Source organism: Cygnus olor, chromosome 6, assembly GCF_009769625.2.
Source record: "Cygnus olor isolate bCygOlo1 chromosome 6, bCygOlo1.pri.v2, whole genome shotgun sequence".
In the NCBI taxonomy this organism is placed as follows: Eukaryota; Metazoa; Chordata; class Aves; order Anseriformes; family Anatidae; genus Cygnus; species Cygnus olor.
In genome coordinates, this window is record NC_049174.1 from 8,885,632 (window position 1) to 8,912,935 (window position 27,304).

Here is a 27,304-nt window from a genome sequence, read left to right on the forward strand (position 1 = left end):
TATTTCAAAGAGACAAGAGACTGAGCTCAGTTGAACAACTAATCATCACCACTGTCTTGTTGCATGAAGCTCAGTACCATGACTCTGCCGTATCTTAAGCCAAATGCTATTCAGCTGTGGAACTAAGCACACATGTTCAGGATCAAAGCAAGATAAACAAGTGCTGGAACACAACTGCAGGAAAGTGTATGGCAACTTTGGTCAACATCTGAAGTCTTCTCTAAATAATCAGTCTGACTTGTTTTAATATTTTTTCTTACACAGACAACACAACATAAAGCAGCACACAACCAGCAAGCTGTTACAGCTGTAAAACAAAAGTCACCGACGGATACAATAGGCTCTGCCTGGGCTCGTTCTCAGGCACACACGACTGGTACATTCACACGAGGGTCTATGATGCTCTATTTAGAACCAGAAGTTGTGGCTCACACCGAATGAGATATTAGACATCCTAGTATTTCCCAAGTTGTGGATTTGCATTGCTCTGATATCTATCTGACGGTCTGTCGACAAGGTGACCACACAAGCAAGGGCAGCAAGATCAACTTAATGGACGACACTAATTAATGCACTAAGCATGTCTTATGCTTTGTCTAAGTACCTGTTTTCTGGATTCCAGACAAAGGTGCACTCTCATGTTGCTCAGAAACACTGTAGACTCTCACAAGATATTCAGTACCAGGGAGCAGATCTGTGGAGTTTAAGTAAAGGGGTTTAGTCAGATTTCTTTACTAACGACTAGAAGTCACTTAAAAAGCTATGCAATTTTAATTGTGTTTATGGGGATAATCGGGTTTTACCTGATGGAAGATCTGAGCCTTCGGGACAGTCAAACTCAAATCTTTTTTTGTGGCATTACTGTTGCCAGAAATGTTTTAGCCTGAAGGAGCACGGTATCCTGTATCACTGTGTTCTTATGTTGTGGCGACTGGCTAGAAGCAATGAGTTTTCATCACAGCCCCTTCTAGCTATCTAGTTATGCACCAGGGTAAAGCTTTAGCTGATATAAACTGAAACAGAGCCGAGGATTTTCAACACAGCTATTCTAATTTACATGAGCTTCAGATCTGGACCCTTATTCTAAAAAGAGCTATCATCTTTCACTCAACCAATCCAATTCCAGGATGGGGAAAAAAAACCTTGAAGTAAAACACAACTTTTGCACCAGCAAAAATTAACTCAGTTTTTGAAAAGTGCCCAAGATTTTTTGCCATGTCCCCTGAAGTTCCAAATAGTATTTATCTTCTGGTCCCAAATATACAGAACCAAAGGGACAATGACCTTTAGCACATTCTGATCGTCCCCGCCCCCCCCCCCCCCAAACCTCTGCACTATAGGTCCTTGTCTTCTTTGGCAAACTAGGAGAGTAATATGTATTTACTCTTAATACCTAACCAGGCTGCAAAGCAAAGCAATTACCCCATACTCTGATTCACCACCGTCCTTGGACTGATGGGAAAAGCTTTCCTGTGGTTTACTTTTAACTTAGTTAAAGCAAGTGGCCAAAATCCACCTGTGTGCGTTTGCATGAGGCTACTTTGACATCAGCTTGTATCAGCTGGGAGTTTGACCAGTTATACTTACAGCAAACAGTTTTCTTTTCCCTCATCTTATGCCACATCTCCACCCATATATAAGGGGCCTCTTATATTTGTCTTATCTAATTCTCTTACTTGTTAAGATCACCATGTTGTCAGAGGGTGAAATCGTCAGCTCTGCAACATCTTCGTCCTTCTTCACAGGTGAGTAGCGCACCAAGAAGCTGCTCAGCACGATGGAAGTTGGTGCAGTCCATGTCACTCTCATAGTATCAGGCCCCACATTAGTGAAGCGGAGATCAGTGGGAGGAGGCACAGCTATATAGCAAAGAACAAATATATATTAATCTTCTCTGATACATAAAAGTTGATCGAGACACGTGTTTAGGGAGTCACTAGAGAAAATATCTCATGCATAACAGACTGTGTCAGATCCATGCAAACAGACTTCTAGACTACATTTGGTTCTACTACAGTTAAGAGAAAAATATGCCTGTACTGCTGTCAGGCTCCTTTAGCCTCCTGGCATTTCCCAATACTTTAAATATACCCTTCGGGGCTAATTTGAAAACAAGGTAGCAAGTTTCAGTAATGTGCTTCTTGCAGCTGGATTTCATATTACAGATGTGGAGCCAAGAGAGGTTTAAAGTTGCCATACAGCAGCTTACAGCTGGAAAAGTCATCTCATCTAGAATTCATACATGCACACACAGGAGAGAAGAGGGTATACCACTAATTTCCTATGACTACTTCTACTTGTGTTGAAGGATTTACAGCCTCCGGATTTTCAGACACAATAGGATTTCATGCAAGAACCAGTTTTCAGCTCGCCTTCTGCCCATGCACTACAGAGACCCTTGACGGTGTGACATGGCTGTCAATGGCATGTCCTCAGGGAGTGGTGTTTCATCTGCATCCTTTAGGGCAGTGTGGAAAGAGTGGTGCCACCACTGAAACAAACTGCTAGGGGCTCAAATAGCTCTCAAGGCTACAAATAAGCTGGAGGGTGCCTGCTGAACTGCTTCACCCTTTGGCACTCTGATTTTGGGGAACCACAGTTTAAATGTCTGGTGTATATGTAGCTCGTGTTTCACACTCTCGATTCCAACTGGATCCCAGAAATCTGAAGGTGAATGAGGCTTGCAAGCCTACAGCCATTTACAGTATTAAAATGCCTCAAATTAGAAAATTGAGCAGTGCGTATCCAGGCCCAGCTGCCATTTAGAAAAAGAATTAAGCTGGGTTTGTCTGTCTTTCCCCCAGTGAGTGGCTCAATTCCTCTTTGGACAAAGCCCTGTCATCCCAACAGCTAGTGACAGCATGAAACACCGTCCATGTCACGAAACACAGAAGTTTTCAAAATTCACCCGTTTGCTGTGTCAGAGTGGTAGGGGCGCTCTCTCCGCCATTAATGAGTGTGATTACACTGATGTCGTAATCAATGCCCGGCTCCAAGCCTGTGACTGTGTAGTATCCTACTGAGGAGTCCACAAAATCTTCAAAAATAGGGACACTTTCTCCTGCCGCAACTACTGTGATGCGGTACCCAATAATGGTGGAGGCATTTAACGGGGTCCACCTCAGGCCGATGCTTGAGTCAGTTATGTCAACAAAGCTTAGGTCAGTGAGTTGGGGCACCTCTAATGAGTTAAAGAGCAAATGGAAGAGGCAAAGACACACAGAGGCAAAAGAAAGACGGGGGAGAAAAAAGCAGTGTTCATCACTATTAACATTGACAGAACTGTGAAAGCAATTGTGGTGATATGAAGACTTTCTCTTAGGGGTTGGGGGAAAAAGGAATTTGGGGAAGGGGAGGGTGTTGGGGTATTTTTGCAATTTATTTTGTACCCTTCTACACAGTCTCCAGCTGCCTCACTGGGCAGACAGAAGCTGAAACCCAGATTCCCCCAAGACAATGTTCTTTCAATTCAGACATACAGTTTTCAAAAAGGCCTGCAGCAGGCCAGCCACTGATGAGACAAAGAACCATCATTTTCTGACAGAGGAAAAAAGCACACCCCAATTATTTTTTCCAAGTTAAAAACAAAAGAACAAAGTTTTATTGTATAAATAAAACAAGCTGATTTGAAATATTAGTGATTGACCTAGAGATTTTTTTGTCTTGTTCAGATGTTAAACTTAACTTTTATCATTGGGATCATAAAAATATCAACCCCTTTGAAGGGGATGAATTGGCCTACACCACCAGCCAGTGAGAACCATCATAAAGCTTCAGTGAGGATCACCCAGTATCCAAACTACTTACAGGGGACTTGGAAAAAAGTCTCAAATACCTGTAATGGCTTGAGGGTCTGGCCCAGAATTCCTCAAGTTCTACTTACCACTAACTGCTGCCAATATATGTGCTAAAAAAGATGATCCAGAACAGTGAATAACAAAAGACTTTTTTTGAAAAGATGGCAAATGGTTAAAAATTAGCTTTAGATGGTATGTATTCTGTAAGAGTGAGAATGTCACCATAATCAGAGGGTATGCCTGGACACGATGTGGCCAACAGGCTGACTTGATTCATTGACTAAATTTTTCAAAGCCTCAAACCTGATCCTCTGTAATGACCTTCTAGATTCTGCCTAAGTGTCTGTATGGCCAACAAGCACAGCTCTTCCTACAACATTTTTCCTATGGACATTATTCCTAAAGCAAAGCTGTTCCTTTCCTTTACATTAAGACCAACAGAACAAGGGTGAGCATGTGTATAAATGTTAGATGCATCTTTAATCTACAATGGTCAAACCTTCAGCTGCTCAAGTCAACAAACTGGTATTGACTTAAGCCACAAGATTTGGCTGTATAACTTTAGCCAGGTGATCCTGAAATTAGTGGGAGTTAATAGCTGCCTTTCCTCATTCAGGATCAGACACTGGCAGGTGAGTCAAAGATTCAAGGCTCAGTATCAGTTCTGTTGGACTGTTACATCTTAGCCTGAAAAGGAATTATGGGAGAGTAATATTGGAAGAGACTGACTGGCTTTAATAATAGTGGTTATGTTCTATTTTACTGTCCTGCCAGGACAAGAGGAAAAAAAACAACTTATTTTACAGAATAGATGCCAAAAATATCGGTTTTCTGTAAAATCATTGTTAATCCACACGGAATGCATGTATCATATCACCTTTAAAGAGTGCTAAAAGCCAAAGACATACATTCTTAGCTCTTTCTCACACCAGAAGATGGAAAAAGGGCTAAAGCTATTACTGCCTTAATTAGGCAGTATCACAGTATTAGTTGACTCCCAGGGAGCATACAGCACTTCAGTGAAGCATGGAAATTTTAAAGCAGTGTTATATGAGCAAGCAAACAGTAGCTGGCATCACTTCAGGGCTGAGCAGAAACAAACAAACAAGGCCCTCACAAAGGAAAATGAAATGAAGCCATCTGGGGAGATGGACATTAATTTTGCTAGTGTGGCAACAAAGGTAGTTTCTGCAGTCATCTCAGTATGTAATGGGAGATGGCACAGACCACTTGTGTCCCAGAAGATGGGCATTTCAGCCTCCGCTCTCTTCTGCATTGTGCTGATCTTCTGCCATTATTGCTGCCAAAACTTCCTTTGCTTGCATCCTATTCATACCCCTCCTCACCTACTTCCTACTCCCACTGGCTGTGCTCCAGATGCTGGGGCACTGCAGGGTCAAATATAGTCTCTGCTGTTCTCCAGCTCTGAGCTGCACCAGCACTCACCTCCTTAATCATCATGTACTGCTGCACCAGCCCCATCTCCTTAACACCATGCTGTCTATGGACAGAAGATAGGCCGCCTACACTGAAGTGGGTATAAAAACTCCTGTCATACTATGGAACACAGCTATTCTGTTTCTTGAGACTAAATCCGAAGTCCGAGCCTCTGCCAGACGACTAGCTGGAGTTCTGCAATGTAGAGCTCTCTGGCTTAACAATTTGAGTTTTGAGAAGCTAAAACTGCTGCTCATCCTTTTGTTACCTTGCGTGATGGTTTTGGAGATGGGGATGCTCTCCTGCTCGTCCTTGACTGAGTAAACACTGACGTTGTACTCCACACCCGGGTTGAGGTTTTCGAAGGTGCAGGTAGTCTGATCTGCACCTACCACTTCCTCCAAGGTGGAGCCCTGCTGCCCGTCGGTAGGAGCAGTGGTCACTCGGTAGCCACTAATTCCTGAAATACAGATATCCAGTATGCAGTAAACTCGTGCTCTATTTATATCAGGCATCAGTATAAACATCTGAGGCAAACATTACATTTCACAAGTGTTTTTGCCAGCCCAAACCCAGCAGGCAAGAGGTTCCTTTGCCAAACACTCTGATATGAGCTCTGGGGGCACACCACCCTCACAGCATTATTTCAGTTTCCTGTGAGACCTTTCAAGGTGAAAAAAATCTCATGACATATCAAGAAAAGATACATCTGCTGAGAGTGGAGTTTTCAAAAGCCTTTCAATCCTTGTTTTATGGGAGCCAATTGTACAGCTCCCAACAGATTCTACAGGGAAAGATCTTGAACACTTTCAGAAATTCCATGCTTACTCTCAATGGCATGAACTCATTCTTCACTGCCAAAAGTCTTTTTTGGGTCTATTTTGCTTTTCCTGTTTAAACACCAGTTGGAATATTTGAAGAAATCCTTCAAATCCCTAAACCAGCTGAAATGATTAAAAGCATTTTAGATACCATTTTACATGGAATGCAAGTCATGAGAAGTTCTATGGCAGCCTATACTTAACTGTGAATTATATCCTTGGACATATCCAAAAATATATATATATTTTTTCCTTAAATGGCTCAGTAGCAAGCTTCCCATCAAGATCTTAGGCACTGTAGAATAAGCATTACCATTCTGGTACAACGGAGGGTTCAAAGCACAGTGCATATAGCTACCTGGAGTTGTGCTTCTGTCCCAGGAGACTATCAGGATTCCAGTATCGGGATTGGGCTCCAGGCGCAGGTTGGTTGGTGGAGACAGGGCTGCAAGCATTCAGAGAAATTAATCATTTATGGCACTGAGAACCACGTCAGCTCCCTCAGCATCCCTTCTCCCCACATTCTGTCCTCACCCTTCAGAATTAGCTAAAAATATTATTCTGAAGCTGTGACCCTACATTGCATGAGCTAGTGCTACCGTCACCTATGCAGAGACACCTTCCAGACCACAGCAGGAAGAAGCTAGGACTCCCAGAAGACAGAGGAACACAGAGGAAGCAAGGGGAAGGAGTAATTATGGAAAAGCGTAAGTGTCATACGTGTAATCACTCTCCTGATGATGGGAGTCTCTCTCTCCTGGCCGTCCATCAGGACGGTGAGGCTGTAGGTGTACTCCACTCCTGGGGTCAGGCCAGATATCACGATGCTGCCAGAATCAGAGATGACCTCCCGGGGAGCCTCTCCACCTTGGCTTGGGCGCACACCCAGCTGCAGAGAAACAGCAAAGTTTGCTTTTCAGTCTCTAATACTCCTGTCCCAGGTAATTATCAGCATCCTGACTTGTCATCCAATGCGAGGATCATGGGTCTGTATGCTTCACGCCAACCACTAGGCCTGTAGCTTGTTTTAGACAGCCTGAGCTCAAGCTGAGTTGTTTCATACCCTCTGGTTGGAAACCTGACCTGTATAGGCCTTCACGGTCCTATCAGCAAACTGACTGCAGAAATATAGCCACAAGGGACCATGAGGCCTGTAAATAACATGTCCCACTGAGGAACATGACATGAAGAGGACATACTTGCATCAGCCTCTCTGATCTGCACCTGCCCCCTGTAAGTAGAATGTTTTTTCCACCTCTTTCCTTTGTGCAATATTCACTGTAGTCCATAGTTATCAGCTATAGTTAGTCCACCAAATTGCAGAGAAGCAAGAAAAGCACCGGATTTTGTTTTCTCCTACCTTGAAACCAATCCTTGGGGCAGGTGTCCAGGTGATGACAATAGAAGTCTCAGTCACTTCTGTGTTGAAAGGAGGAACAGAGCCAACAGGCTGATCTGTGAAGTGAATTAACAGAGACTAGCTGCTGTGCTGGTGATGAACAGTTGGAAAACACAACCTAGGGCAGTCCAAATAGCCAAAGTTATGTAGTAAGATGCTGAACTGTATTAGTTTTGAAAAGCAAAAAGACAGATGACCTCTATCTTCTGCAGCATGCAAGTGGCCTAGTCATGGTCAGTGTTTTTGTTGTTCCTGAGGAAAACCAGAATACTGAGCCAGGCCTCCTATCTCCTCTATCCATCCAACCCCAAGAATTTGGGGAATACTGTTTTTGGCATGATATCTAAAGTGTTCCTCTGAAAGCAGGTTTTTCCTTCACTCACCATATGCCATTCAAACAGCAGAACACTACACCCTTGTTTGTCATCCAGCTGTCCCAGCTAGGACTATCTCATCCCTCACATACATCTTCAGCTCTTTTGAAGTCAGAGTGAAAGAGAGCTCAAAGTCAATCTGAGGAATCTGTGGTCTCATTGATATCTGTGAGGAGTACCACACAGAAGCCAAGGGTTTTGTGTATCCCAGAATCAGTCTAAATAACTCCACTGCACTTAATCTGAATTGACCACATGAATACTGAAGAGATTGTTTATTCATTTATAGTCGCAAACTGGTGAGGTTTCATTCAGATCAGCCAGAATTTTAAGACAATATTCGTGTGAAGATATCCAATCATATCCTAATTGAGAAATATTTATAGATAAGACTGTCTCTGTCAGCAAAAAGCACCTCGCCAAGGTCAACAGTGTTACTGTGGTGATGAATTTAAACCCTTATTTTAACTTCACATTGTTATAAAATAAACCACATTCCCTTCTGAAAAGAGGATGTGGTTCTGGGCTTGGAGGGCTTTGAGTTTTGTCAGTTTATATGACTGCATCATTATTTAAAAAGGAAGTCTACTTGCTCTTTCTAGACGCACACGTGATTTTCTACAGACCTGCTTTTACTCTCAAGATCTGCTTAGAATTTCTTCCATGAAAGCTGCACAACTATAAGTGACTGAGATCTTAAAAAGTGTGTAGAATGTAACCTTCGTGTTAGTTTCTGTAACTGCTGTTGCTTAGACAGCATGGTTAGTCTTGAGAAATGACTGCCTTCAGCTTTATACAAATAACAGATTAATTATTCCTTACCCATTTTAAGGGAACTGTTTGCTTTCCTTGATTTGCCATGCCAAAACCAAACAACTGGCAAGACCACAAAATTAAATGTCTTTGTTGTTCAGTTAACCAAAAACTGAGGTACCAGCAATGTTTCTACTTTTGTTTTTAATCATCAAGAAGCTGAAATATATTTTACTGAAAGCTTTTTGATGCAAATAACTCTTTTACTGCCAAAAAGTTCAGAAGGAAGAAAAAGGAGTATTTCCCAAGCAGTTCTGCTGGATTGCCACTTCAAAAGGGTTCTTCTGTAAAGCAGTTCACAATAGCCACTTTCAGCACAAGCCTACAGTTTTGAGGAAGGGCCAGGGTACTAGGGAAGAGGAATATGTGCCTATTATACTTACAAGTCGTGAAGACTCCAGTCTCTCTTGCGCTTTGCAAGTCTTCTTTAACTGCCACGAGGTACACTGTGTACTCAGTGCCGGGCTGCAGGTTCCTGAGAAGGTACTTCATGGCAGAAGGTCCCACGTTGTAGGTCCGTGGCTGGCCTCCTCTCGTGGGACCTGCAGTCAGCCGGTATCCTGTGATCACAGCACGGGGCCGCGTCCACAACACTAGCACCGAGTGCTCCGTGGTATTGAGGAATCTCAGGTTGGTTGGGGCATCAAGTTCTGGAATTAAAAAAAGCAGAACATGCATCAGTTTTTTGGTTCAACCCCATCTCATCCCTACTTCCAAAGCACTTCCACTACCTTGCATAAAAACATGGGTGTAAAGTGAGGCTGTTGTGCCTGTATTTTAGGGCATTAGCATAACAGCAAGAAAGAGGGAAGGTGGGGGCCGTGAGGGAGCTGGAAATAGAAATGAAATAACCATATCCATGTCTCAGTGCCACCCACTAATATGCACCGATCCTGGTTTTAGGCTCCAACCAAAGAAAATAAAAAAGACTCTGTGCCACACAGATCTGCCATACATGCCATCCCACAGGGCAGCCAGGCTCACGGCAGAGGCAAGACAGATGAATCCAACAGCTCTGAGGAATTGCCATAGTTTCTCATGGATGCTGATTTTTTTTTTTTTTTTTAATTAGCTCAGTTTAGACTTGCCAGCATTAGCAAGACTGAAACCTAACTTATAGCCCCTTTTCATCTGAAAGGATAAATGTTTTTGAACCTTTGCCCAGTCCTCCTCCCTGCCCCCCTCAAAATCCCTTCCCAAAACAAAACACCCCCCTGCCTTGTCCTTTTAATGACAAAATAATGAACAGTCAGCAGCTTTCTGGAGAAAACCAGCCTAGAGCTACTTAAAAATAACCATGCTGTGGAACTGACCATACAACAATCCTAGGCATGCTCATCTCTCCCACAGAAGTCATGCAACAGCTCTTATCAGGCTTCCTCCGCATTTTATCGCTACCTCTGGGAAGCTGCCGAAACCGTTCACCCAGAAAACTACACAAACAAGGGCCTGAAGTGACACAGCTTCTGAAGTGCTGCACTCGAGTCCCCAGCGAGTGGCAGAGATGTCACTGCCTTCAGCATAGGAGCTCTTGGGACAGGATGAGACTCAGACAGGGAATAACACTTGAGCAATTCTGTTCCACAGCAGGCAGCGTAGCACTGGCTGCAGCAAAGAGTTGCATGTCTACATGGCAAGCTTCCCCACCTTTTGCAGTCTCCAGTCGCATGTTAAAATTAAAACCAGGGAGGAGAGGTTCCATCAGTGCTCTTTTTTTGATGGCAAATGCCTTACCCGGCCCAGCAAACAACATTTTTGTGATAAAATTAATGTTTTCATCACCCTCCCAGTGATTCAGAGCAGCAGTTGTTGCCCTTTTCCCCCTCTACCTGCTTGTTTTCTCCTTTTTTGAAGGGGGAAGGAAAAGGAAGCAAGGCCTTCCTTCTTCCATCCCTTCCGAAGATGAGGAAAATATTTTGAAGAGACAAAGGATGAGTGTGGCCCTCCCTAGGCCCCTCTCCAACCAGCAGGCTGAGAGTCAGCTTTCTCTCTTCTTGGTACTTAGGTCTGTGTTGAGTCCCATCTGACAAGGATTGCATCTTTATCCATTTGTAGTCTACAGCCCCTTTCTGCACAACTTAATTTGACAGCTCTATTAGGCTTTTATCACTTCCTCTCCCCATACTGAAGAAAAAAGGGGATGATACAAAGCCACACACACTTGGGGTTTGTTTGTAGATTGCTCTTTAACGGAAGGCCGAGAAGAGAATCACATTTATACCGTGGGAAGAGACTTCTGCTGTGGGGTTTTCCTTGGGAACTCTGAATGATTTCTGTTTCCCAGGACTTTCGATTACAGGATGCAATTTATGTGAATACTTTCTGAAATGTGGTTTAGGCAGAGCAGTTAAGCAGATGATCACAGCCAAAGGAAAAGGATTCTAGACATTTGCTACTAGCCCTGCGCTCTCTGAATCAAGTGTCTGTGCTCTGATGCACATTTGTGTGTTGATTTTGAGATGGGCTCTACACCTATCCAAGGCTCCTGAAAACAACCACAAAACACTCACACATCTGAGAGTTGAGCCCTTCTTTTTCTGCATGCTTCTGAAGAAGCTCAGATTCCTAAGCTGCATCCTTGCTATTGAAAGACTCATTTGAAATAGGAGAGGGCATTCACACCATCTGTGTCACACTACAGACAGGTACCCATGGCAAAAGGCAAACAAAGATCCTATTTCCCCTGCATAGTCAAGGGGGAGGCTCTATTCATGGTTCCTAACTTTATGGCTATAAGAAACTATTTCTCAAACAGCAGGACTATATTCAGATAACCCCGTTTCATTTCCTTCCTTCTCATCTTTATAGGAGTTGGGCTGGATTCTCAAAAGCTGCTTTTATTCACTGAAAAGTGTAAGAACAACAGATGTGCATAGCTGAATTTAGATTTAGGTTGTCTCCCCCATCCCACCTGGGGAGAATGAGCAAGTGGCTGCATGGTGCTTACCTACCTGCAGGGTTAAACCACAAGGTGGTCCTTTGAATAATGTAACCTGGTTGAAGAACACCACAACACCTAGTCACCCTCCTACTGCCCGATAAACAGGATCTGTTCAAATAAAACAGGTCCCAGGCTCTGTCTGGTCTGCTTCTCTTGGATCATGAACAGAGATAACCAACCAAAACCATGCTCAACTCTTCCTCTTCCCTCTGAAAACCTACTTCTTGCCCACCCAATGCTCTTCTCTTCTATGTGCTTCTGCAAAGCAGAGAGCAATGCTTGACAGACTGTGCTTTGCTTCTCAGCTTGCCTCACACTGGTGACACGTTGCACTGCCACTAGATCACTAACAACAAGGTTGAGAGATCCTGCACACCCCTTCTCAAAAAATACACACTCTCTGTGACACTGTCAGTCTGTTGAGATCCCTGCAAAGCAGTTTCCTGGGTTTTACTGGGACAGTGAAATTTCTGGGGTGAGACAGGCTGTGGAAAGCCAGGCCTGACCTGGTGAAGCTAAAATGCAGTCCTTTTAAATGACAAGGCCTGTCCCTACATGCGCGTGCAGAACTCCTACCAAAGGCAGAAGCCAAACAGGTATGTGGCTGTCAGAAAGGAGATAGGGATTTTCAAAGCAGTCTCAGCAAGGCTCTTAAGTCATGCTGAAATCTGCCCTAAGGTATCCTCAAAAAAATCACAGGCTGTGATCTGCACAGTAAAAGAACTGCAGGGCCCATCAATTCTCAGCCAGTAATAAAAAAGTTGAATTCCAGCCATACGAAATTGTTTTAAAGTGCCATGAGAGTTAAACTCCCATTGGAAAGCCCTGGAGGAGGATAAATCTGCTGAAGAGATCATTGTTTGACTGAATGAATTCCCAGCCCTGTCATCCTAGTTATGGGATAACTCCCGGGCTATAACTGGTGCACTTTAAGTGCTCTGTTTATACATTTCTCTAAGTGACAGAGGAATAAGCACTTCAAAAGGTTGAGAAAAGTATGAAGGGAAGACACTTACTGGTGGTTTGCTCTCCAGTCAAAGGTTTGCTCTCCCTGCCATGGCTCACGGCAAAGATCTTAAAGAGATAGGTTGTTCCTGGGATCAGGTCAACAACTTCAGCAAAAGAGCTTCTGGTAATGGGCAGCCTCTGGCCATGCTGGCCAGGGCGATTGACGGGGATTGCTTCCACCCGATAGCCAGACACTTGGCTCTGTGGTGGCGTCCACATGATGGTGACCTTGACATCAGAAACTTCCACGAACTGCAGATCTCGGGGTGAAGGAACTTCGTCTGAGAGTAGGGAGACAAAACAGCATTAGAAGGAATCCTTAGTAACTGGTAGAAGCTATAGGTTTACATGGAAGAAAAAAAAAAAATTAATTTTGATTCAACAATGGATAGCCCAAGAATATTTACCAAATAAATATCATGATAACCTTGCCTTAAAGGCATATACACAAATTCCAAGACAATATTCAAGCAGACTACAATTCAAAGTATAACTACATAGCTTTAACTATTTTATGATTTCAGTCAAAATATCTTGCTGTCACCAAACAAGAACAAAAAAAGCAGACGTAATATGCTACAGAATACCAAATATATGCAGAATCAAAAGCTTGAAAAACGAGAGTCCAACGACAAGAAATTCAAACCCAAGAGTTGGGGTTGAAGAACCTCCTTTTAAAATTAGAAGGGAGGGTTTTGAAAATCCATGGGATGTTCTGAACATCTGTAATTAACTTAAAATCCATCTTTTATAATTAAACAAATACAGGGGCTGATCTTGCCTTAAAGAAGTCAAAGACAAAATCCACTTCCTTTTGTGTTGGCCCAAAGTACTGCACCCGTGAATTCCTATGTTCAAACTAAGTTTCTTCAGATTAGGAGTGATACTGCCCTAAGGTTAACCAACACTCATTTTTAGAAGATATACATGCCAAACCATAAAATCATTGTGCTGAGTTCATTCCTGGTAAATTCCCATTTGCAAACACATGTGCTTGCAACTTGCAGGACCATCAAATTCCATTGCCACCACATCAGATTCCAATTTTTTTCCACTGTCCTTTTTTTTGGTTTGGCTATTCAGCCCAATTGTCTACCTAAAGAACCCTGAAACCAGTATTTTTTATTTTATTTATTTATTTATTTTTAAGCGTGGGTGCCTCAATTTACATTATATGGTGTTATTTTGGCACATCAATCAATGTGAGCAGTGCCCCATCTCTGCTGACTGGGACGGAAAATAGCTTGGGACCGGAAGGGAGATGGAGAAGTCAGGTGAGCTATTTAGATTTGTGTTGTGGTATCTGAGTACATAACCTTAAACATCTGCAGGCCGAGCACTGAGGCAAAATAATTTACCAGACTCCTAAGATCTCTTAGCAGAATCCCCTTAAGACAACTTAAGAAACTCTGATCTCTCTTTTCCATAGACACAATACAAGCCTAACCTTTTGGCCTGCCTGCAGTCTGATCCCTTGGAATTATAACCCTATTAATGCAGAGTAGTGGTTTGACTGTGCCAATTCATAAGTATGACTTTACCATAGAACTTCAGTATCCGTGACACAATTAAAAAAACATAACACAACAATAAAAAAAAGAATTAAAAGTCAATTTAAGGTTCAGCAGCACTACTCATTTAGTTGTAGCAATGGGAACTCGCATTGTCACTTGGGTCTAGGTACTGACAGAATTCAGTGCCTGATCTACAGCACATGCTGGCCATTACCTGTGCGTGGGACGCCTGTGGTTTCCTGTTGGATGAAGACAGGAGTACTCTCCTGATTTTCTTCCACTGCGTAGATGCTGATGTTGTACTGAACACCTGGCATCAAGTCACTGAGGGTTACAGAAGTAGCAGTGTCGGGCAGGTTAAGCTCCGTGCTGCTGCCTTCCACAGAGGGTGTGTAGATAATTCTGTAGCCTAAAGCAAGAGAGGTGTATCTATATATACAGTCCTCAGGTGCAATGAGTAAGCCAACACAAGGAATGCTAGAAACGAGAACTAAACATTTTCCCACTGAGGTTTCACAAAGACAGTTCCAAACTTCAGCAGCACCTGTGGCTTGCTTTTGCTGCAGGTCACATGTTCGTAATGACTTACCCTGCATCAGAATATTTCTGAGCTTTGACATGCTGTTTTAAGACCTACACCGTTCTCATGTTTGTTACGGCAAGGTCTGGATGACAGGTACCAAGAGAAGGTCACAGGGCTTGATTTTATTTAACACAAATCCAGGAGGAATTACGTTGCACTCAGCCTCCTGAACTGCCTGGTTCAAACATTGAGACCCCTTCAGCTGTACATGCAACAACAAAAGCTGAACTGCCCATGGGCTTTCCAGCTGGTCTCTGAGACTGAGCAGCATTATGCACTCACCTACTGTCCCAGAGTTACACTTCATTACCCTTTCTACTTAGGTGTCAGATTCTATCAGTAGTGAGAAATAGATGTGTTCCAATTAGGCAAACCTGTGATTGGAGCCTGTGGTCTGCTCCAGCTAATGACAATTGATGTGTCATCTACGCTTTCCACGGTGTGATCAGGAGGTGCATCAGGAGCTGTTTAAGAGAATAACAGAGGAGGACAGAAAACGTGAGGATGAGAGGTAACAAATTTTCTGGGCAAACAAAAATGGCCTTAAAAGTGCAGCAACACCCAGCCACACATACCTGTAGTCTGTGAAGTAGACAGGATCAGATTCTGTTCTCCTTCTTCAGAGATCTGATAGACGTTAACAATATACTTGCGACCGGGAAGCAAGTCGGGGATGTTGACAGAAGTGGCTGTACTTGGAAGATCTACGGGAGGCAAGAAATGAAAGATTGCCTTAGCAGTTCTATCTTGTCACCTTCTCACCAAATGAAATAATGGAGACCTCTGTTCCAATTTGGGCTGAATCAGTCCTCCTGCAATAAAACACTTGCTCTGCACTGTGGCCTTAGTCCACACCCGACGAGTTATGAGGAGTTGGGACAGGTCTCTATACTCAACAAGCAGGCAACACCTAGGACTGCAAGGCTGGATGTGCGATGAGGCAGGGCAACTCAAGCAGTATCCCCCTGCACGCTGTGGGCCTTTGGTCATCTCAGCCAACTGTGAACTCACTTCACATCCTAACTGCTGCGTTTTCAATACAGAAATATATGGAAGAATTTTCACATGAAGAGATTATGTGGAAAGACTGACTCATGAGGAGATGAATGACATTATGAGCCGATAAACTTCTCCCACCATCCCCTCCCCCAGATGTCCACCTACATGCCAGATGTAGGAAATTCCCTTAAGACACTTGGCTTTAGTCTGGCCAGTAAGGAGCTGCTTCTTGGGGAAACTGGGAATTGCCTAAACTTTGCCTGAAAAGCCTCTGCCTGTAGACAGACAAGCTCAGAAACTGCTTCACAACAGAGCTCAGCTGTCTGGAGTGTGCAGACAAGAAGGCTCCCAGCACTGTCACCACTTTTAGTGTAAGCTACTTCTGTTCACGAGTCCAAGCCTGTAAGTTCAGGGGGCAAGAGCTGAGGGAGAATTATTAGCTCAGAGGAGAACTAGTTGAGACTGTTTTCTCTGCTAGTCCTCCACAGTCAGATCTTAACCAAATCATACTGAAACACAGCAAAATCCTCACTATTTACACCAGCTATACTGATCATCACAGAAAACAGTGATGTAGTTAATGATGCTTGGGTCTAATAGACTCAAATACTGTCTCACCAAGATACTGTGGCTCATCTCCCTCCTCGCTCAGCTCATACTCAACGCGGAATCCAGAAACTGTGTCAGATGCAGAAACCCAGGAGACAACAAAGCTGCTGGCTGTGATTTCAGTGACTGACTCAGAAGTAGCAACCATTGGAGGAAGAAGAGTTGTCTCTCCTGAAACAGTGTTGCCTAAAAATAAAAGAGAGGTTTAATTAACCGTTGTTACTTAGGTGTTAACCAGGATGCAGGAAACATCTTTGGGAAACGCCTTTGGGCAAACTAGCACAGAGGGAGAGTAGGTTTCTCTGGATGCCACTCTCTGCCCCGCTGCTCAACTCACTTGTCACCGCTGTGGTACTAGTTGTGGTAAAATCAAAGCGCGTGACTTCCTTGGGGCCATGCTGCTGAACACTGATGAGCTGTCCTTCATAAATCACACCAGGCTTCAGGCCTGAGATGGTGTAGGAGTTCAGGTGACCAGGAATGGTGGCTTCCTTCCAGTGCTTTCCAGAGTTTTTCTGCAGGAACAAAGACACCCATATAGCAAGAGACTCCATGGTCTGCACAAGCAGGCTGATCCAGTGAGCTAACCTGCTGCATAGTTAGCAAGCACTGTGATATTCAAACCTAAGTATGACTCGAATGGCTAATGAACAAAGTCAAGTGAAAGTATGCCAGGAAGCAGGGCTAATAACTTCTTGGGTGATTAAGTTTTACTGGGGTAAACTGAAAAAACAAACTAGCTTGAACTTGCTCCTTTACCAAGAAGGTTTATAATATATACACTAAAGCCATTCCTTATCAAAAATGTAGTAAGGCATGAAGGAATGGCTGGAAAATGCACATTTGAAAACCATTCACAACAGCACTCCAAGCCATCATCTGAAGACAATATACAGAAAAAGCTTGTCCCTCTACCCTGTGTTTGAGCTCTATGGGAAGCTTTAAAATAATGCTCCATCCTGAGGTTTGTACTCCAGTGTTTTAAAGTCCATTTCTTTAAAGTCCATTTCATTCAGGCCTTGATCCAAGATACACTGAAGTCAGTAAAAAGACTTAAGTGCCTTTAATGGCTTTGGATCAGGGCCTTTATTGTTCTCTTAATCACAGGCAGCATTGAAGTACTAGTGTTCTTAACGATTAAATGGTCTTTTGTGAAGCTGTGCTCTGGGGAATTGTAACACAACTATCTGCATTGGTTAGAACGATCACTCCTCAGACGTGAATGAGCCAACAAGCAGTGGTTAAACAGCTTTGGCTCAGACTTTACCGAAGATGGGAGACAGACTGCTTATTTAATCCTTTCCTAGCTGTTTTTACCTTCCTGTCCTACTAGTTTTTACCTCCTCATTAATAGCGTACAAACTATCACAGTTGTGTCTGGATACGCACACGGTACTAAAACAGTATTTCTGAAGGTAGGGAAGCTTTCACAATTGTTTACATTGCTTAAAGTGAGGAAGGATAAAGTTGTCTGCTTACTGCAGTAGTGCTTTTGTTAATACGGAAATTCATGAACACAATGACCAGTAATGTTTGCACATGAAAACAGCAAGTGCTTGTACAGCACAGGTTGTTTTTGATCCTCAAAGTAACAGTTAACCTTGTCAGGACAATGACAGTGAATTAGCAACTGAAGGTTGCTGAAATCATGTCAGCACTTCTTCCAGACATCCGAAGAAAACACCCACAAAATAACGAGTTTTTGAATGAAATAGCAGCTTTCGTGAGGCAAATATGGGTTCTCACTGAAAAGGGAAACTAACAGTGTGGAATCTACAGGTGAAAGCCTGGAGCTTTAAAGAGCTGTGTATTTCTGGAGCTCTGAATGCATCTACAGGATAAGGTGGCTGATGTGGCACTCACCGGTCTCCAGCGCAGGATGTACTTGCTGATGTGAGATGTTTTTGGAGCATTCCATTGGATAGGATGGGAGTTTGGCTGATTTGTACTCTCTGTAATAATCACCTGAACAGGACCAGTTGCCCCTGGGGGAAAAAAATAAGAAAAATCCCATTCTTAACATATTGGGGATGCTTTTCTTCTGCCTTTGTTGTTGAGTCATCAGAAAGCAAGAAAAAAAATGTATGGCTCACCCACTACTTACATACATGGGAAACAAGTCAGATTGTACTATCCTTAATGCTTCAGTCTCAATAGAAAACTGATGAATTAGAATATATTCTAGGGGGGGTTAGCATGTGTTGTTTGGGTTAATTTCCTCTGTTATGAAATAGAAAATTGGAACTGCCTGGTATAGAAAAAGCGTAAAGCAAAGTCATTTTTCAAAGAGAGCTTCTCAGCTACTAACTGCTTTCATAAGTTATCTTCTGTGATGGGAGCAAGGGGCACAGGAACATGAGAAATGATCTAATCCTATGGTATGGTGAGGGGAAATTCCTGGTCTGACACCTTCAGCCTGCGAATAGATGCTAGCCTTTTACTGCTTTGCTAGATTGCTTGATTAGTTTATTTGAAACTGAATTTCCAAGTCTTTGTGGAACACTCCACAGGTAGTGAGGCACATCCGCACACAAACCAAACCAGAAGGGTTGGTGAAAGGCTTGAGACACATCAGGTCCATAAACCCATGAAAACACAAGTTCAGCACTGCTCTAACACTTAAGACTAAATATGTAAACACAAGAAATTGGTAGCTAGATCACGCTCAGGTACGTTTTCTTCACAAAGCTCTCTAACAGAGAAGGAAAAGTTTTATGATCCAATGGTTCTCCTTCCAGTCCCTTCCTGCCTTGCTGGGGAGGTTTCACTGAACACTCAGCAACGTTGTACTCGTGTTAATTCTCAGAAAATCCCAGCAAAGAGCCACCTGGAATCTGCAGAAAAGTGCTGCTTTAGCCATTCAACATGTACGCCCTCCCAACATTTCTATTTATAATTTATTTGGACAACTGTGTAACATATATACCTGCTACATATTTAACAGGACTTTTCTAGGCAAACAAAGCTGTGCCCACACACAAAGTTTCAAAGCTTACCTAACCCAAATCTAATGTTTCTGAATGTAGGTTTGGGTTTATTTACACATTTTCAGCCACTCTTATGTCTATAGAAAGCCCAAATCCCTGGTCTCCAGTCTGGAGACATGCATATTTCACATAGCTCAGGGAGATGTTTGTTTAAGCAGTTTTACAGGAGTCAATGAAGCTCAGCAATACCCTGTAAGAAACTCATGGTGGGGTTAGAGATGGTCTGCTTCCTATTCTTGCCATCCTTAGCTCACTGCCCCAAAACGAAAGGCAGTCCCTAGTTCTGCCTGCCAGGTGTCCTACTGCCATGCGGCTAGTAAGCCAGAGACAAGGCAATAGGAAGAGGGCTAGCTGTATTAAAATTCTTCCTCTGCATGAGATGATCAGGTTCAAATTCCCTTTCTTACCTTACAGGGCACTTAGGGGCCAAATACATTGCAGCTACTGAGTGGACAGATGTTTCTTAACCTATCTTAGCATAGAAACAGAGAATCAACTCAGCATTGAAGCTGCTACATCCAATTCTTATGCAGGGCCTTCATATTTACACAGATGGGTTGGGGAACCAGTGATATGACCATGGTCTCCTCCCAACAGAGGAGGCACGACACAGCATTAATATTTCATCTTTTTCAGGTTGAGACAGTGACAGTTGCAACTTTAAGCAGGCAGGTAATTAGACCGGCAGTTAAGGAGGTTCTTCTCTTTTCAGGAACTGACTAGGCAAACAAAAGTTCAGATATCTAATTTCTCCAGGGCATTTATCAGGGGAAAAAGCTTCATTCTTTGGTGGATTTTGCTTCTGAAGTGAATGGAAGAGGGTTTAAGTTTTAAGCAGCAGAATCTGAAGGTTGCAGATGTGACATTGCTAAGCACCAAGAGGCCATGTAAAACCCAAGCTGTTGTGACAGTCCTCTAAGTGAAGCCTGGCCTCAGGAGATCTGTTAACAACCTGGCCCCTTCTATTGTAATTATGACACCTGTTTGTGTCTGTCAAGAACTGGTGAGGAAAGGGAAGATTACTTTCCTCATCTCTTACTCAGCAGACAAGTTTCTTACCAGCATAGGCCTGCAGGGGCTGGCAATGCCACTCTCCAATACCACGACCATAACAATAGCACTGGTATCTGATGCCATGGACGTACTTCTCCCACGAATCTCCGATTTGGTAAAAGGTACGGGTTTCTGAATCCTGGCACTGATCTAAAGGCACAGGAAGAGACAGTTAATTACCACATGTTACCAAAACTACTGTGAAAAAATCTAAGCCAAACAGAAGAGGTAATCAGAAGAAACTTTTGCACAAAAAAAATATAAAAACATTTCTTTACAAATATTGTTGCATAAAGAGCAAGTGGCAGCAAACTGAGCCTTGAATCAAGGTTCTTGCTATATCACTGTGTGTGTTAAGTCAGGTGTTAAGAGGTTAACTCAGCTGTGATGCATTTCTTAAAACATTGTTAAGCACAGGCTGTCCACCTGGTAAATAAAACACTGGTAAGCACTGGCTGTCCCAGTGAAGTCAATGGGGTGTTTCTTCAAGAAAGGATTCATTTTGCACTGGCTATTTTGGAGCCCAGTTCTTCTCCAGTCAACTGAGCTCATCTCTCATCCACAGCTAAACCATGCTGCTCTCAAGGAAACCAGTGGCAGAACTCCCACTGGCTTACGCAGAATTCAGACATACATAATTCTGAAGTGACCCATTAATATTCATCAGAATCATTCTAGATTTTACCATTGTATAAACCGAAGAAGGACTGAACAAATCCTGAAATCAGCTTAAGTTTGTGTAAATACAACAGTACCAATGCTTCAGTACGCTTTGTAGCCTGACCTATGTCTGTGTTTCTGGCTCAATGGAAGTTTTCAGTGAGAACTAACATTATGCTGCTTGAGTAAACATGAGCCTTGTTTAGAGAGAGCCAACAAAATTAAACCAATTGCACCTTACAGATAAAGGAAATTTTGCCTCCCCTTCTTTCAAATTAATGGCTTTTAGATAATGACTTTTAAGAGCTTTACAATCCAAGTTCCTCCAGTAAAACTGTATAGTTATTACTGTAAATAAAGCAGAACTTAACCACTAGTACTTTCTAATAGATTTTCTTGGCCATAGCTCAAAGTTCTCTAGATTTAGTAATTGCAAATCAAACAGTTAGGTCTTATCTTCCAGTCTAGGTTCACTAGGGAAAGTGGGAGGCAGAAAAAATGATTTAATTTTTTATTTATGTCCTTTATTTATTTATGTCCTTTAATTCCTGCACAGAGCCATGATGGTTTTAGTTAGCCTCCAGAGTGCTATTAACACCTATTCTCATTCTGAACTTTCTTTTTGCTAGAATAAAGGGCATCCAAAAAAAAATCAACTTAGTCCAAGGTATGTTAATATATGCTGGTAGCATTCTTCTCAGTTCAACGAGGAGACCTAAAGATTTTAGGACAGAGAAAGGAAAGAAAAACTGCACCTAGCATCACTAGCTAGTTGCATCTTTATTTATCAGCACTCGGTCTGAGAGCCCCACCTGCTAAGCCAACAGCTCAGGTACCAGACTTTAGCCAATTCAGCCCAGCCTGTGGTTAATATGCCCTGCTACAAGAGCTTAAAGCATGTTACATTTTAGGAGATATGGTGCATTATCAACTTCTTCTGGGGCACGTCTGATAACCGAACCTTACTTCCTTAAAACTGTGAATGCCCTCTCACTAACCCTCCAAATAGTGTTAATTCTACTTTTGCAGTTGTGCAATTCAAGGCAGAAAGTGCCTGAATTTGAGTTCTGTGAGCCCAAATTCACACACCAGTTTCACCACACCGTAATGAATTCTTCCACAGCCATGGTCTGTGTTTGGCAAGAGGAAACAGCCGGTGACTTACCAACAGGATCACATTTCCATCTCCCCCGACCCTGGCCAAAGCACGTGCAGTTCAGCATGTGCCCCTCATCGTGACGCTTGTGGAATGTCTGGTTCACATCATAGGTGATACCGTCCACAATGCACTGGTCTGTTTGAGAAAGAGCAGAGATACTTTGTCAGCAAGAGCTCTTAATGCTTAGGCAAAATCCTTCTGCTTGGCACATATTTCCCTCCCCTTGATCAGCTTACGGAGACTGACCCTGACAAGCTCCATTCAAGCAAAATGGAGCCCCTCTGATATCTCAGATCATCTCAGATCAGTGCCACATACACACCGCTGCTCCTGAGTTCATTTATCAGCAGCGTGCAAATAAGTACCACTTGCAGAAAAATGCTCTGTAGGATGCAGTCCGAAGTAGTATGCATTAGTCAAGCTACAGGATTGCCTGGTTGCTCCTTAAGACGGATTCCACATTTGAAAGAATCTAAGCCAGCACACTACTTCTTTCACCTCTACCTCTTAGAAAGGTCTCGACTGTAAAGCCTCGGTGAGTCCCGTCTGAAGTCATTAGAACTGCACTACTCCAAATTCACAAGATACCACAATGAGGTACAGGTATCCTTATGATGTTATTCAGTCGGGCAACACTTCTATTCTTTGTAGTAATTTGAAGGCAGGAGCAGATCTATTCTACATCCAGGATGTTACTGGTGCCTACTAATCTACCATTCCCCCAAAACACAGTAACCAAACCCCGTGCTAAAGGGAAGTCTATTAAGTTCAGTGGAGAACCTCATACGTCAACCTGTGGTCTGGCCCAGAATTCCTAAAGCCAGACTAATCACAGCAAGGAGCAGAAAGACAAAACAAACGATAAAACCACCCCAGAAGCATGTTGTTTTGTTAAGCGGGACCCAAGAGACCCAACTTCAGTTCTGGACTCAGTCACAGACCATCTGTCCTTGGGGAAGTGACTCAGTTAATCCCAGGCCTTCATTCCCCATCATATTTTCCCACACCACAAGCATGGCATCAGGATAAACCAAGCAGTGGTCAGATCCTCCTGTGGGGGCTAAGGACCTCCTCTGGTTGCTATGTTTTAACAGTTCTACTTAGATAACATATGCCTTTTGAACGAAGTGTGTATCCATGCCCCCATCACCAAGACCGACCACTTAAGCTCAAGAACTAAACTGCAGAGAACTGCGTTTGTGGAGAAAGGAGTCTCACAGACCTGAAAGACTTTTAGCAGTGCATTTCTCAGTGTTCTAAGGGAAACGCATAAAAAACCCTCCCAAAGCCCTTGAGCGGGCCTTTCCCTATAAATTAAATCCCATTTCAGCAGTGGTGTTAGAGTCCTTTCTTGGCTGCCTGACAGCAACCCCCCTGCCTTTTCCAGACATGAAGCCAATGCTGTGAGCTAACTGCAGGATGATCAAATGTCTGTGCTTTTAAGTCTTCTTTTTTTGGTATTGCTTAAGCACTTCTCCACTTGGGCCACTCATATAAATAAGTAAATAAGAGTAATCTCCGTGCTGTCCTGCCAACTTCTCATATAGATTAGCTTGCAAAGGGATTTGTCCAGCACAGAGGAATTGAAAATTTCACGGCAGAACAATAAAACAGGATGGTTCTGCATTCAAACTTCAGACTAGTCTGGGGTTTTGTCTGCTCTTGAGAGGCTTCTGCTGAGCTCTCTGTAAAGTCTCAGTGGCGCTGACTGCTAAATGCAGACAAAAGGAGGTAGGGATACATACTGATCAAGCTAATCAAGGTTTGCCTCTGCTTGCTAGCCTACAAAGGCTAGAATAATACTTCTCCAGCATGGAAACAAGACAGGAACTTCACATAGCCCCTCTGATTCCCTTTCTATTCCAAATAAAAGCTTGGTAATGAAATCCTTGAGTCTAGGCTTGAATTGCCAGTAATGAGAAAGAAAACTAATTTCTCCCACCCTACTGAAGCTTACGCTGAAGAAGTGAGATGGACATGAAGATCAGTACCTCTGAGCTGGGAGTACGCAATGCAAGTCCACTCTCCACGGCCATTGCCTACACAGGTACATCTCATCATGTGGCCCAAGTCATGCTGTTTGTCCCACTGGTCCCCAACACGGTACATGACACCATCATTGGTAGTGCAGATTTCTTCATGGGCTGGGTGAGAAGAAAGCAAGAGAATACTCTACGTGGCTAGAGGTAACAAGATTTTGGCAGGGTGATGATATTTTAAGTGTGGATCACCTGTAGGGGTTCATTCATTTTAGTTTTAATTTGAAAGCCTCTAGAATTAGTTTCTGTACAATGTCCAAAGGGTGCTGTGTGAAAGAATCCATTCTCGTTACATCCAAGCCTTTATGAACACTGTCATTTCAAGATCTGTGTTCATCAAGCTCATGAAGGGCTCAGATGCTGCATTGCTATTAATTACAGAAGGTCTTTTGTTCAAAAACTGGTAGTCGTATTCCCTCCCACGTGTCAAAGATCAGAGAGTGCATGGATTGCAGGAATGGACCACGATATTGATTTTGACACTACTGCCATTTCCAGGGTAACACTGATTTATAAGTGTAGACATATTCCTAACCACAGATCAGGCAAGAGGAAGCGATGAGCCATCAGGGAGAAGCTTTGGCAGATGCAAGACAAAAACCTCCCTTGCTTTAAAGCAGTGTAGTTCAATGCTCCCCAATGGACCTACACCAGCTTGCACCAGCTGAGAAGCTTGCCTGCCACTGGCTTGTAGCAAAGGAGTGACAAAAATAGCGTTCTCTGGCATTGCCTGAGTCTCGACTAGAAGTGATTAATAGGGGAAAAAAAGGACAAAAAGCTTCAGAAGTTGCTTAAAGCTTTTTGGGCTGGGATGCAGCTCACTGGAAGCCATCCATAACTGTCCAGTGACAGACAGCTCTTTACTTTCCAGCTCAAAGAGCCACTTACAAGTGCTCCATAATCCCTTTATGGTTCTCAGTCTTACCAGCCATTGGGCAGAAACCAAATTTCTGGTCAGCATCATAGTTCTCAGTGGTTCCACACCACTTCATGTTGTCTCTCCGTCCCTCAGAAGTACAGTCAGTGTAGTTGCGGTTGTTGTACAGGAAGGGGAAGTGGCACAGAGCACCATTGGAATTGCCACCACGAGTCTGGACCAAAACTGTACAAGAGGGAAAAGGAAAGAAATGCAAATCAAGCCTGTGCTCACCCCTAGCATGCAGGGAACAGCTTTAAAAACAATCCCCCAGCATTTATTTTTCCATGTGTGTCCTGTATGATATTTAATTAATTCAGATCTGGAAACATAAGCCTTGTACAAGGTCAGTTCCATTTAAACATTGCTTTGGAAAGAGCTGCTCTGAGTCCCATGGACCCAACCATGGGAATTCCTGGGAAATATGGAAAACTAAAGCTCAGTGTGTTTGGGAAGTGGCTTTGCAGACCCTTTGTACCAAAAGTCCAGAGAATCAAATAACCTCAGTTCTCAGCATATCTGTATTATCTCACTGAGGTTATTACCCAATTGTGCCCTTTGGCTTAAAGTAAAACCTCAGACCTCAGGAAAGGGTTACAACTCAGTTATGTACAAGACAAGTCAAAAACTCTCTGCAGGTTGAAAGCTTCATGTTTTGCAAGCAGTAGTGGGAAGAGGGCTCTAATCTACATGAACTATTCACCTCTTGAGCAACTCTGGTTTACAAATAATGGAGAACAAGGAGCTATTTGCTGAGGCTTTTTCTATATTGATATTTCTCATTCCTGACAGTATATCACAAGAAAACTCACTAAAACAAGAATGTGCATGTGCATATATTTACACGTGTGCATACACGCATGTGGACAGGGGAGTGGGTTTTTTGGTTTTGCATTTGTTGGGGTTTCTCTTTTTAAAAAAAGAGCATTGTATGTGCTGCAGAGAAGGGCTTGACTTATAAAAATGAATTAGAAAGAGCAGTGAAAAAAAGCCTGTGTAGTGTAAGAAGCAGTATTTTCATGTGGGAACTTGAAAAATTCTCTCCAAGGTCAGACTGCAGAGAAGCCTGCCTGGATACTGTTCCGTGGATGTCCGATGGGCTTTCCAAGAAGTATAACCACCCAGGTAACTGTGCTGTGAAGGCAACACGGGTCATCCACTGACAAGAGGGAAAGCTGCTGCATTAGTCACACACCAGCTCTTGATCACAGTGATCACAAATCACATCAAGATTACAGCTATATATGGCAACCTGGCTAGATAGTCAGGAGCGAGGCAGTAAGAGAAGACTGCACAAACTGTGCTCTATGGATATCCTCTTCTTTGCAACCTAATAAGGGCATTGCTCTAGCAATTCAGCCAAGCAGAGGCAAAGTCCAAGTATGCTTTGGGCCAAAGCTCTATCCTGACTAAGTACTCATGTTCCAAGGTCAGCTTGGAAGAGAGAGCAGAACTCAGAGGCAACACCTGTATCAACCCGAGCACTCTCCAAAAATGCCAAGAGCATAAAAATGCCCTGACTCCAGACAGCCCTCCCTCCATTCACAGAATGGTCTTGGTGTTGAGGTGTGCCTGGAGTCCCTCCAAACTGCTGGGACTGATCAGGCAGCTAAGAGCTTTTTTATGAAAGCTATGTGTATGTGAAGACCCTGTAAGAAGAGCTCACCATTCTGCTCAGTACAGAAGGAGTATCTCCTGTCCTGCTCAAAGTTGGAAGTGGTGCTGCACCAGAGGTGTCCATCTGTGCGGCCTTCAGTTGTGCAGGAGTAGAAAGTCCTTCCATTGTAGGTGAAAGGCAGAACACAGGCTTCTCCATCGGAATTGCCACCATATGTTTGGGTCACAGCTTTAAAACAAGCAAATCACAGCATTAGGCTCTGGCTTAAATCCTCAAATCTTACAGCTAACAGCAGTAGCCCCTCTGGGCCAAGTCACTGGCTGCTGTGAACCCACAGTGACTGCCATGGACCCAAGCCAATACACACCAAGAGAAGACTTAGTCCCACAGCTGTGTCATTCTTTTACATTCTTTTCTAAACATATATTATTGCAGCTTGGTCTGAATAAAATTATTAATGCTGCTCCCCGGGGGCTCCGTTTTCCCTCAGCAGTTATATATAACTCACTGGGAAATATTTTTGCCCTACAGAACTCGGATTCAAATAACCAAAACAACTACTTTTTCACCTCTTGCA

At 43.2% G+C, this 27,304-nt stretch overlaps 1 protein-coding gene across 8 annotated transcripts in view; it reads right to left on the reverse strand.

The window, feature by feature from the left end:
• FN1 (fibronectin 1) overlaps positions 1-27,304 on the reverse strand; it is a 53,708-nt gene that overhangs the window by 18,001 nt on the left and 8,403 nt on the right. For 4 of the 8 annotated variants that reach the window (XM_040560789.1, XM_040560785.1, XM_040560786.1 and 1 more), the window contains exons 8-27: positions 26,776-26,955; positions 25,119-25,295; positions 24,146-24,298; positions 22,161-22,289; positions 20,342-20,485; positions 18,159-18,280; positions 16,633-16,810; positions 16,305-16,481; positions 15,263-15,391; positions 15,062-15,151; positions 14,319-14,513; positions 12,599-12,871; positions 9,025-9,291; positions 7,416-7,510; positions 6,776-6,944; positions 6,414-6,500; positions 5,503-5,694; positions 2,909-3,181; positions 1,677-1,859; positions 605-694 (exon numbers count right to left, since the gene is read on the reverse strand). In XM_040560789.1, coding sequence (XP_040416723.1) covers positions 605-694; positions 1,677-1,859; positions 2,909-3,181; positions 5,503-5,694; positions 6,414-6,500; positions 6,776-6,944; positions 7,416-7,510; positions 9,025-9,291; positions 12,599-12,871; positions 14,319-14,513; positions 15,062-15,151; positions 15,263-15,391; positions 16,305-16,481; positions 16,633-16,810; positions 18,159-18,280; positions 20,342-20,485; positions 22,161-22,289; positions 24,146-24,298; positions 25,119-25,295; positions 26,776-26,955 — 3,303 coding nt within the window. The remainder of the gene's footprint in view (positions 1-604; positions 695-1,676; positions 1,860-2,908; positions 3,182-5,502; positions 5,695-6,413; positions 6,501-6,775; positions 6,945-7,415; positions 7,511-9,024; positions 9,292-12,598; positions 12,872-14,318; positions 14,514-15,061; positions 15,152-15,262; positions 15,392-16,304; positions 16,482-16,632; positions 16,811-18,158; positions 18,281-20,341; positions 20,486-22,160; positions 22,290-24,145; positions 24,299-25,118; positions 25,296-26,775; positions 26,956-27,304) is intronic. The other 4 variants (XM_040560792.1, XM_040560790.1, XM_040560791.1 and 1 more) reach the window with 1 other exon arrangement.